We start from the raw sequence: 12336 nt of genomic DNA on the forward strand, positions 1-12336 counted from the left end.
CTTCCTGTCTTCAGTTATATGTCAGAGAGGAATGCTTCACGTGCAGGCTCTTCTAAATCTTCTTTCCTCTGAAAATAACCCATAAGATTTTGTCCTTGCCCTCCTCTCACCCTCATGATGCTGAGTGAGCTACCTACAGACTCTTGATGAGAGCTGCCCTTTCCCTTTTGGCTTTTCAGAAATTCAGCCCATGCAAATCTTGGCTGTAAAGCCTGCCCTTCTGGACAGGCACCATTGCTGAGCTGAGCAGGACTCCAGTACCATGGTTTCAGGCCATCACATGATGCTCTCTTTTGGGCTGTCTAGACTAAATTGTGGCTGTGAGCGGGCAATGCTGATGCCTGAATTTTCAGCCCATGAGAGAGATGCCCGTCCCTGGTGAATTGCTCAATATGCAGGATGAAAAAGATGCCAAGTTCCTGTGCTCATTCCTTCCGGCAGAGCAAGGAGGGGGGAAAAGCAAACTGCTCGTGGGCAAGAGCCCTTTTCAATTTTCTCCAGTCTCTTCTCTTGTCCCCTTCTCTGCTCAGCTGACATGGAGAAGCTCACGCACCTCATCTTCTTCGTCTTCTTGTCAGGTAAGAAATGTACGCGGCCTTGGGTTTCAGTTAATAGACAGGGTAAAGGATTGGTGCAAAACTTAGTCTCTACTTGCACCTGGTACAAGATTACTGATAATGCTACAGGAAAAGACTGCACAGGTCTTGAAACACAGTAGCTTTTTCCGGATGCAAAGGCATCTTCATTGTAGCATGCAGTTCTCTGGAAGACCAATACACGGTTACTATGGATAAAGAGCCTTACTGTCCGTCTATATTCTGTAAGGTCCGATGCAATACAAGCAGAGGGAGCCTGGAGCATTGCAATGTGTTCTGCACTCTATTCTTCCTCCCCAGTTACATTGCAGGGATATTGGGCTCCTTCCCCGGAGTTTGTTCTTTTCCCTTAATTTAACAAAGGGCCAGCGGTGATCCAAGTGCTCAGCTTTTTTCATAGGGATCCTTTTGAGTCAGAACAGGAAACCCTGCTGACAGAAGTCTTGTTGTGCCTTTACAGAGTCAAATGGGAAATTGCAAAATCCTATTTGTTTGTATATGTGGGCTTTGAATGTAAATTGCAGCAGCTAGGGTTCAAGAGAAGGAAAATAAAACTCAAGGAAGGGGACATCTCTGAACTCTTGGGCATTTGACTATTTTCAGCTTGGAAAGCAACGTTTATCTGAGATGAGAAACAGGGCACAGGACCCAGCTGGGCAGCCTTCTCTCTCCAGCCGCACTTTGGAGATCTGATACTTGCAGCAGTGCATAAAAAGACGACAGAGTCAGGCTTTGGGAGCACAGAAACCTGTCCCCAAAATCAGAATGAGTCTGGAAAGAAGTCCACTATACTTTTTTTCAGTAGCACACAACGAGGGAGGATGAACACAAATAGTAAATGATTTGTCAGCAGAATTGGTCGAAAAGATAATGACACAAAGTTTTCCACAGGGGCATCAGCAAATCTTTAAATGCCATGATTTGAGATTTTTGGCAATGCTGTTTCAAAACAAACCAAATAAAACCAAAAACCAAAACCCTGGGGCCATTCCAGGAACTGAAGGGGCAAAACCGGGGGTAAGGAGGGGTCCACAAGAGAAACGGGAGAGGGAGTTGAAATGTTTAGAGGGATTGCATGGGACTGGACTGGAGATGCAGTGAGGTAAGACTTAACTGGAACAACCGAGTGAAGCTACATACGGGGATAAAGACTTATAGGTGTTGGATACTTGGAGAGCACAGACCCATTTTTATGCCTCCTTCTACTCAAACCTGGAAGAGCTTCAGATTTTTTAGTTTACAATTCACTTAGAATGGTTGAAATTATTATAAAAAGTGTTATTAAAAGGCTCAGCCATCAAAAAGTCCTCATAAGAGTCTACTTTTTAATTTAATTCTGTTTCATCGTTACTTATTGCTTCAAAGAAGGCACTAGCCTCAATTTTTTCACTAGAAATAGAGATTTTCACAAATACCGCACCACACGGCACTACTCTTTGGAAGTATTAATAGCTCAGACTGTCCCTTCTGCCTTTGCCTACCATAAAGAGGAACAGAAATTAGAAATAAGGAACTAATGCAACTAAAAAAGCCAAGTAGCCAAAGACCAGTTATCAACATGCTTAAAATTAGTAAGATATCAAAAGATAGGTTGAAAAAATTGTTAACCCCCTGGATTTAGAAATCAGGAGTGGTATTAAGATGTAAGCTCCTGAATAGCCAGTTGGACACTGGTTTGTAGGTGTCACTTATGATTTTAGCATTTTCCAGGGCTGCACTGCTTCTCTCTGGCTGTGTAAAGAGCCTTAAAATGGGAATAAACTTCATGGGCATTCACTGCAAAGGACCCTTTCCGCAGCAGACGGTACGGCAGAGCCAAACCTGCATCCATGAACTTATTATATGGAAACTCAAGGCGAAAACCTGAAGGAAGCTGCCTTAAGCAAGTTACACAGGTTGGGTGTTGCGAATCAGGGGTGTCACAGCAAGACTAGTCTAACGAGAGTAACACAGAAATAATTTATCATCATTGGGTCAAGTTGTGTTTTTATGAGCTGCCTTGTAAAAAGAGCTTTTAAAAATTAAGACAGCTTGCCTGATGCCAACTCAACCTACCTGAGTGGCCAGGTTCATGCTCCTCAGGACCAGAGGAAAATGCAAGTTTATATATAATACCCCAGTCACGCTGATAAACTGCTTCCCCTTACTGGGCAGGAGCCCGATGACTGCACAAAGCGTGATGTGGTTGAGCTCCAGACTGCAATCCTGAGCAGTCACCACAGGGCCAGAAGGGAAGGCAAGGACCAAAATTTCCTGAGCTTCAGAAAATCTGCAAATATTAATGAAGTTGATGCCTCCTCCTTCCCTCAGTGTGCCCCCAAGAATAGATGCCTGGCAAGAGCCAAATAACCACCAGTCAGAGGGATCGCTACAGACATATTTCAAGAATGTCTGAAGCAAGACTCTGAGCACACCATATCTTTCACGGGGGAAGCAGACAGGTAACAGCCCTACAGCTGGCAGCTGCCATCACTAGAGTTGTAAAAGAGGAAAATGACGTTTAGCATAAACATAGTGGTAAGGGATAGAAGTGAAAGAGTCTTGGCTCAGCACTTCCTCTTCTCTCCTAGCACCCTGTGCTGCAGAGAACATCACTGTGGTGTATGGAATAGAGGGGGGCACCATTTCTGTCAACTGCACCTATAACCCCTGGCAGCAGCGGTGGAGAGAAAAGAGCTGGTGCAAGCTGATCGACAAGACCACGTGCCAACATGTGGTGAGCGCCCGACGCTTCTGGCTGCCGTTCCTAAAGAACAGGAATGGCACCACCTCCATCAGTGACAATGTCCATGAAGGGGTCCTGACAGTGACCATGAAGCGACTCAAGAAGGAGGATGCTGGGCTGTACCAGTGTAAAAGTGACTACCTGGGGGAAACAAGCAGCTTAAGGAAAGTGCAAGTGGAAGTGCTGACAGGTACGTCCTGGGGCTCTGAGTTTCAGGAGCTCCTGAGCTCCTACTTCAATTTCATGTGTCTGCAGCTGCCAAGGCCGCACTTTAGTAAACATCTACTTTTGTCTTACTCTAAGGAGGTAGTGTTTCATTGCCTCTTTTTAGTTCCTGTTTTACAGCAACATGACCTCACTGTTACAGGACATCTAACACGTCATCCCATTATTGCTACCCAGATTAATCTTCTAGCACACAGCCCGGTGCCCGATCTCACCTCGGTTATCTATGCCTAACTGGGGCACTGGGATTGGTGACACCAATGAATATCATCCAGAAACATCTGCAGAATAAACTATTCTGTTTCTATCATCAGCTGTCCTGGAGACCCAAATGCCAGAGGAGCCGAGGGCTGTGCAGGGCATTTCCAGGTAAGCCATAGAACTCCTCATGCTGTGATCTCTAGTCTTTTAGGACTAAACCAGATTAGCATCGGCAACCCCATTTGAAGCTGACAGGAATACCACCACAGGCGTATTCTCTACCTCTCCCTAATCCATGACAATTCTCAGAGCTGCTGTGTGGTTTCTAAACAGCAGCTTTGCCCTAATCCAGAAAATTCACTGCTTCAGTACCAAGCAGAGCAACTCCTGCAGATCATAATTTATCTGTATGTGAGATCTTGCAGTTAAAACCCATTATAGCTGTTCTAACCTCCCAGGCTGTTATGCACAGGCAGAGTCTGCCTGTTGCAGGCGATGTTACGTGTTCACACTGTATACTAGAAGAGTTTTTTTAAAGGTTGAACCATCTCCTTTATGGCTAAGATTTGTTGTTGTATTTATGATCCCCCATAGCATTCCTCCTGAAGCTGATTTCACTGTCCTCTATATAATTGCCGGATTCCTGGTTACTAAATTTGTGGTGGCTGTGCTGATCTTTATCATTGGCATGAGCAGGAAGAACAGAGAAACAGAGCAGAACCCAAATGAGCACCAGGTCCTCCCTTTCAATGGTAACCTTGCACATGATGGCATGAGCCCCTCCTGGGACAGCACTGCTTAGAGCTAAACCAAAGGGAATCCCCAGGGAAATGAACATGAAGCATTTGCAGGCAAAGCTTCACCACCTGCTGTAAAAAAAGGATTGTCTACTAAACATAGCCGTCAATGAACCCATCACTCTAGAGAGGGAATGTCACCAGCTACCAGCTCTTCTCATTGGCACTGACCAACCTTTTCCAACACAACTGAACTGAAAAGATGCTGCCAGTAACACCTGAACCTAATGGAAGAGGATGGGATTGAGGGCTGGGGGGAAAGGAAGAAAACTAAGTCTTTCTGTCAAGAGATCCAGCACAGATTTATCTATGTGCAGAGATGTTTCCCCAGCCACGTAAAGGTGAGAGAGCTCTGCTCAGTTTCTCCCCGGCTCATTGCTAGGCCAGAAAAAACTTTGTTGCTCTGTACAGATACTGGCAAATTATTTGTTATAAATAAAACTACAGATACACCAGTGAACATTAACAGAAGTTCAGGTAACACATCTCAACGATCATATCTTAAGCAACTCACAACCACAGACACAAAATGGAAAGACATGGTTCTGTCTCAAATCTCCAAGAAACTTCTCCTGATTCATTGAAGATCAGTGTTAAAGAACTTGTTTTCAAGGTCTCCCACATGACTCAAATGCTTCCCCCAAAAGCATGAAATACCAGAACTAGATGGTTTGTATTGAAAGCTAATATTATTTGTCTAGAAATCAGCTTTTTAACTGAGACTCCGCTCTCTAAAGACTGAAGTTTTGACACACTTTTGGCAATGCAATGCTCTGCTGTCATGTCCAGTCACTGCCAGCAGCTGCACCACACCACCAGGCAGAGTTACTCCAGACAGGCATCCCCAGTATCATTCCACCAGGATCTGAACTGAGACCCATCAACTTCATGTCATCTCAGAGCAGTGCCAGGTGAGACATTATGTCTTTCCATGGTGAGGAAGACCAGCTCCCCAAAATTATCTTGGACAGTGCGTATCCTCGGTGAACAGTCACTGTGGAAAGGCATAAGCTACTGCATAACAGAAAGGAATGTGAAGTCTACATGCAGCTCTGAACCTGCTTCCTCATTTCTCAAATGATTTTGCAAAGAATGAACTGTCTCTCTGTATTTCTCCCTGTGTTTTTTCTGCCCTCTCAAGGGGATGTTACCAACATGTGATCATTATTCGTCACTCCCCAAAGTGAAGCTGGATTTAGCTCTCCCAGGAAGACCCCAAACCTAAGGGCGTTCACACTTCTTTTCCCTGCACTGCCGGCAAAGCTAAATAAAATCAAACTGATTATCTGACTTTGTGTGGATTCATGATAAAGAGCTGGCGTACACCACATCACAGTACGTCACCCAATACATCACTGTCTTTATAATGCGCAGAACTGCTTTGAGCCAGCTGGGCAGACTGGCACATCCAGCCACCTCCATTTAGCACCACGCAGAAACAGCAGCTCAGATCCCAAAACCAGATCAGGTAGTGCATGGCTGTGCTCTGTCTAAACTGTTTTCCTCTATTTGCAGAGGGTAATTTAGCCCATACACAGTCGCAGCCCATACACCATTGCAGCTGCACTAACACAAACCCAGCTTCAGTATTTCCTGTGCTGCCCTGCTAGATGTGCTATAAAACAAGGGAATTGCAGCTCTAACTGGGAGATATGGCTCCTAGTTCTAGCTCCAACCTGTTGAGAGATCCCAGGCAGGGCCATGTGCTGCCTCTGTGATGGCGCAGGGATGGTTCTCCACCACTGGCTTTGGGAATGAGGGATATAAAATTTGCACATAAGTGCAAAGTCAGCTCTGCTCCTTTGTTGGGTGAGATGTACACCGCTGGGCAGATTGTTTTCCCCTGTCTTTTCTCCCTCTGATGAATCACCACTCGATTGTCTTTAGGACTTGTAAGGCTATTTGCAAAAAGAAGGGACTCCCTGTCCCTCCACTGCTCCGATTCTGTGACAGGCAAATCAGGAAACTTCAACATTTAACTTGGTACAAAATGGTGTCCCGAATTAGATGTCAACCTCTTATCAGAGGTAACTGATCAAAGTATAGTTAAAGTAGGAAGGACTGAAATGATGAATTACTTCACATGAAGAATAATTAGAGTGTGGCTGAAAAAGCTCTGACTTAATGACTCAGGAGGCTATCATCTTGAGAGCCATTTCCAGGGGAGAAACAAACTACTCAGTAGGATCATGCTGAAAGTTTTGGGTGAGTTAATCAAAGAATTAATGATTTTCTGAAAGTCAGCAATTTCTTACCACTTGACAAGAAAGATTACAGGTCAATGTTAAAGAGCTCTCTTCTGAGCCTGGAAATTTCCTGAGACACAGATAATTCCTGAATTTCCTTTTTTAAACAGATTTTTGATACATACTAATGGTATAAACAAATTGCAGGGGGAGTCTGGATTGGCTTCATTGACTAATGAGATTTTACATTTACACCAGCAGACAAAACAGACTCCAAGCAATCGGAATCTTTGCCTGAATTTCTACCTCAGTTCATCTCTTTGCCACTGCTCATTAATAAACTTCTCTGTGTGTTTTAACACTTTACTTCCTTTTCTGCTTTTAGCCAGTGTGGGAGGCAGAAGAACAGAAGATACTTAGTTGAAGCTGTTCTTTGATTTTTCTGATGTGACTGAATTACGTGAGTGTGGAGGCAAATCACATGATGATGTTTCTAAGATGTTTCTTTTCTGACAGCATTCAAATAAGCAACTCAGTTTTCAGACCATTCTCTAAAATGGTATAATTTTTCATGGCTAGCCTATACCTTCCACAAAACTCTTCTCCTTCAGGAGCTGTCCTTTCCCTTTGATCTGTGACAGGAGCCAAGCTTGTAATGAAAGCAGGAACCAAATCTCATTTGTTTCTGCATATGATATAATCATCAAATAAGTAGGTTTTCCAAGGCATCACGCAATCAAGTATCAAATATTTTGCAAGAATGAGAAAAGCACCAGAGGACCACAACCCAAAGGGAAGAAAACTGGAATCACAATACGTCTGTTCCCGTCCTACCAGCTACAAGTCCCCTGGCTGGACGTTTTCATTTAGATACACTGATAACAGGTACTACCCAACAACCTGAACAAAACTCCCAGCTCTTAGCTGAGCAACTGGTTGATCCCATTCCCATGAGTCAGCTGCACTAACCTGCTTTTAGGGGTGAACAGCACAGGATGAATTTCCTTGTGCAACTTCACAATATCATAGTTAACAACCAGCTAAAGGTCCCTACTCCTCTTGTCTAGTTTTCCTGCCCCTACACCTTGTTGTCCCATCGTCCTGTTGTAAGAAAGATCTGTTCACAGCAGTCCTTGCCATGGAGGACATTAGCAGACTAAAGCTGGCTGTATTTGCTGATTGCCTGACATCTTGTTGCAAAGCAGACAACCTAACTCAATTATTTGACTAAGTCACAGCCCTTCTGCATATTTTTGTTTACAGTACTCAGAAAAATAAATATAGTAACAAATATATAACATTGATAATTAACTGGCCTTGAATCTTCAGTAACATCACCAAAGGTTCTCATCAAAGCCAAACTGCTAGTTGCAATCGTCCTAAATATTTGGCGTGTTAACTGTTGCTGCACCCTTCTACCTACTCCCTTTAATCTAAGGAAGTAGAGGTTTGTGTAAGAGAAGTTTTCTAAACTTCTCTGAGCGCACATTCCGTTTTCCCATGCATCCCCTTCCCTCTTCCCCAGTTCCATGACACGAGGAGAAAATAGTTCTGGTTGTAGATGAACTAAGACCAATATTCAGAAGCAAAAAAATGCTGAATTTCTTTTCAACTTCTCATTCTCTGTGGCTTCTCGGAAGGACGGAAGAAACAAAGTGAAGATAATGTCAGATGGGGAACTGAATGATAGTGCAATACATGCTGTCATAAGGCACCAACCTCAGATGAAGCCTAAAGATGTTATGGATATCAATATACAGCCTTCACCAGAAGTTTTCTTCCCCATGCTCAGAAACCACCAGGTAATTCAGTTTCCTCAGGGGCTGTGGAATACGCTACTGTTATCTTCAGAGCCACAACTCCACATTCTGCAACGGAAAAAGAGAAAAACAGGTCCACTTAAAGTAGCACAAAGCCTTGGGCTTATTCAGAGAACTTTGCTGAACTGCACTTAGAAACAATCCCTTTGTAACCCATCGCTGCAGTTGGATGCGTATGGGGTGTGAGGCAGAAAGCAGCTGAAAGGGTGAGATACGCGATGCACAAACCTTCCCTGAAAAAAATAACTGCACTTTTTCTAATAGTACAGCATCACAATTCAGCTATTGGTAAGCAAATCTAGTGAAGGCTACAGTATATTTGCTTTTTCCAAATTGCTTTATTTTTAAATGACTTGCAACTATAAACCCGAATACAGGAAACCGGTTCTTTCTGGTAGCAACTGATATTGTGCCACAGCCAAGGAAGGGCTGTGAGACATGGGAACATGATGCTTCCTTTTAGACTTTCTTCAACAGCTCACTTTAATACTTATATATGAAATGTTATATATTGCCCATCCTGATAAGATCTAAGTCAGCAAAGCAGTAAAGAATCTGCTTTATGTTAAATATAGCAGTTGTTTCACAGACTTCAGAGAGACAAGTGATGCGCTTGACATGTTTTAGTAAACAAGGGGTTTATTGAAAAATACTTGTCTACCTTATAGTATAAAACATCTTCAGCTTGAACAGGTGGGTGTAAAATGTAAACCCAACGTTATATATTTATTTATTTATTTTTACAAAGAAATAACTTTGTATTTCTTTGCCTTTGGTGCTTGTTTACTAATGCCACATTCATGCTACACATTGAAGTGCTTTCCAGTAGCAGTTTCGCAAATTGGCTAAAAATTTGCCATAAGAAGCCAGGGAGATTCGAGCAAAAGGCAGAGATGAAAAGGATCATCCAGTTCTGCTCCATGTTTTGAAAGACCCACAGAAAGCAAAATGGGAAAGTAAACTGAATTTTGGATATACTACAAACTACAGAGACCAAGGAGTCTCCTGCTACACAAAATGAAGCTGACTCATTCATACCTTTCCTCTTCCTCTGGAAGTCACTGAAACATGAGAACGTTTTTGGAGCAAATGATTGTATCTAACTCCTCCGAGTACAAAGAATCGGCAAATTCTCTACAGAATGAGAAAACCCAGCCTACCAACCCTATTCACTTCACATCAGTATTGTGAATAGAATTAATAAAATTCATTCAATTTAGAATACCTGTTCAATTGTTCTCAACTTTCTGTCTAACTTCTCTCCTATGCCTAGCAATTGAAAAATATTGATTACCAGAAAGGAAAACCCAGCAAGAATGGACAAGATCCTGGCAACCGTGACTAGTCCAAGATTATCAGATAGAGGAACTTCTCTCCAAAGGGAGACATTGCTTTAAATTAGTCCGCTCCTACTCTTATTAGGGAACTGAAAAGAATTTCAAATTAAGAATAAAGCAAAAAGCTGTAAAAATCAATATTTGAGTGGCTTTGTAATCAGATAACCTATTAAGTGCTGAGGGCATTCCCTCCAGGCCTACAATTCCTGCTTCCTCCCTTGGGCCACTGCCCTTCACGCTCTTCTGCGTTCACCACTCTTCAGCTGTGAGGTCCTTGAGGATTTATTCTGCTCTGCCAACAATCACACTTCCAGCATTTCCACATTTCATTGTGATTCCAGAGCTGCCAGCAACGCAGTGACAGAAAACCACACCAGCTTTCTTCAGGACCTCCTCTGACTGTGGGGGCTCCGCAGCACGTATCAACAGTGCCGGATTTCGGAGGGCAGATCCTGTACTTTGGCAGAGGGAAAAAAGGCATCTTCAGAAGATATTTAAAATCAGCAGGACTTAACTGGATGCCCTGAACTGCCTGGTGGAGGAACGTCTCTTGTGTCTCACCTATGGGGACACCATACCCCTAATTCAGACACTTAACGTAGGCAGTAGGGTTATGCCCCGTTATAACTGGCATTAGAAATACACACCAATTTCCCATTGGAGCTCTGGGACCACTCCAGTGTAGCTAAAAACATCTCACTCCGTATTTCCAAGCTGGTTTACAGATGATGTGAAGATATCACTCACAGACGGTTCACTTGCAAAACACCATCAAGGCATCCACTGCAGGAGAAACACACACAATTGTGTTTGGGGTAAAACTTGCCTTTTTTGTTCTGTTTGTTGCCAGCTGCGGATATTCACGTGTGCTTCCAACCTCTGCTAATAGAGAGATTGTGGTGTGCTTTTGCACCACTGAGGGCAGAAACAGGCCCCCAGAACAGCAGTAGTGTTCTTTGAAGAACATAAGAGCATAGCTACAAAAACCTGTGAAGTTCAGCATATTCCTTCTAAATGGTGCAAATCCCCAAAACACAGGGAAGAAAATAGGCAGAACATAGTATTTTGCTTTTTTATACAGCTGCTTTTAACCCAAAGAGCTTTGCAAACTGTAAACGGACACAGGAACTGTTTCAACAATACTGTAACATACAACTGCTTGATACCACACAAAGATTGCCCAACAGAGCCGGATCTCAGCCTCCATAAAAGAATTTACGTTATCGTAGTCAATGTTTAAGCTGCAATGCTGCCGAGAGATCCTGAGCATCACGGGTGGAAGAAGCAACTGTCTGAGAGGGATTAGCAGGCAGACATGGAAACTGACTCTCTCTTAAACCTTTCAAAGCCAGCCCAATCCTCTTAAGAGGAAAACTTCCTTTTGTACCAAAACACAAGAAATAAGCACTGTCTAAGGGTATACATTCAGTCATATTTGCCCAAAAAAGATAATGACATGATACTTGGGAATCTGGGGACAAAAAGAAATTGCGTTGCTGAGAGGTAACCAAGAATATAAAGGAATAAATGTCTTAGAAAGAAGAGCATTTGAGTAACATGAAGTTGGACTGTCACCTCTTACACTTTGCCACCCAGTATAGATTCCATCACTGCACCCATAGGGCACTCCCTGTGCTCCAGGGCAGCTTCTATATAATCACAGGATTCTTCTGCATGACCTTCCAGGCATCATTATTCAATGCAATGAATCCTGCAGCAAGCATGACTGAAACATCACGGAGGCATGTTGTGGATTATGCCAACGGATATCCAAGAGCTGGCTAAGATATGGAAGGGACACAGTGTGACTACTAGGCATATTTCGCTTAATGATGCAAACTGTAATTTTTTTTTTTCACACAATAATTGCCATGCATCCTCTTTGCTCCCAGCAGAGACTCACCGAGTATTTTCCCCCCACTCGAAGGATGCACAAAAGCAACACTAGCCAGCTCAAAGCAATCTTCCCTCCCTCCCTCATCTCAGTGAAGCCATTTCCTAACTCCAAGAGGGTCACAGCAGCTTCCCTGGCCTCAGAGCTGAGAGGAAAAGCCTCCTTCCATCCTTCCTCAAACAATCCACCAACCGCCATCTTGAGGCACTACCTCAGCCTCTGAGGGAGAGTAGCAGGGCAAAATGGAGGCCCTCATCACCAGCCAATCAGACAAGCCCCAGAGTGACACCCATCCAATGAGCACCCACAGTGGGACACTCCAGCTTCCCTCAGCCAATCAGCTTCCAGCAGCCCAGCCCCGAGGGTGGGCAAAGCAATCCCCTCAGGCAGCAAAATGGCAGGTTGGGGTGAAGGGCAAGATGGACACCAAGATGTCTGGGCCCTTCAGCACAGGGCAGACATGCAGCAGGCGCACCCAGCCATCTCCCCTTCTTCTCCCTGCTTTCATGGAGGGCAGGAAGGCTCACCAACAGCCTAAGTGATTCTCAGCAGTGC

The 12336-nt window shown here is 43.8% G+C and overlaps 1 protein-coding gene across 1 annotated transcript; it reads left to right on the plus strand.

Annotated features, from left to right (window-relative positions):
* The first annotated feature begins 436 nt into the window (after nucleotides 1-436).
* On the plus strand, nucleotides 437-5833 carry LOC141475216 (triggering receptor expressed on myeloid cells 2-like). Its single transcript, XM_074163463.1, has 4 exons — nucleotides 437-578; nucleotides 3167-3511; nucleotides 3861-3915; nucleotides 4342-5833. The coding sequence occupies exons 1-4, from the start codon at nucleotides 536-538 to the stop codon at nucleotides 4547-4549; spliced, it is 651 nt and encodes a 216-aa protein (XP_074019564.1). The 5' UTR covers nucleotides 437-535; the 3' UTR covers nucleotides 4550-5833.
* The last annotated feature ends 6503 nt before the right edge of the window (nucleotides 5834-12336 follow it).

The sequence above is a fragment of the Numenius arquata genome, chromosome 24 (genome assembly GCF_964106895.1).
Source record: "Numenius arquata chromosome 24, bNumArq3.hap1.1, whole genome shotgun sequence".
Taxonomy (NCBI): Eukaryota; Metazoa; Chordata; class Aves; order Charadriiformes; family Scolopacidae; genus Numenius; species Numenius arquata.

Coding starts and splice junctions, on each gene's coding strand:
- LOC141475216 (XM_074163463.1), top strand. CDS start 536: ATGGAGAAGCTCACGCACCTCATCTTCTTCGTCTTCTTGTCAG. Junction 579..3,166: donor CTTCTTCGTCTTCTTGTCAG/GTAAGAAATGTA, acceptor CTTCTCTCCTAG/CACCCTGTGCTGCAGAGAAC. Junction 3,916..4,341: donor GCTGTGCAGGGCATTTCCAG/GTAAGCCATAGA, acceptor GATCCCCCATAG/CATTCCTCCTGAAGCTGATT.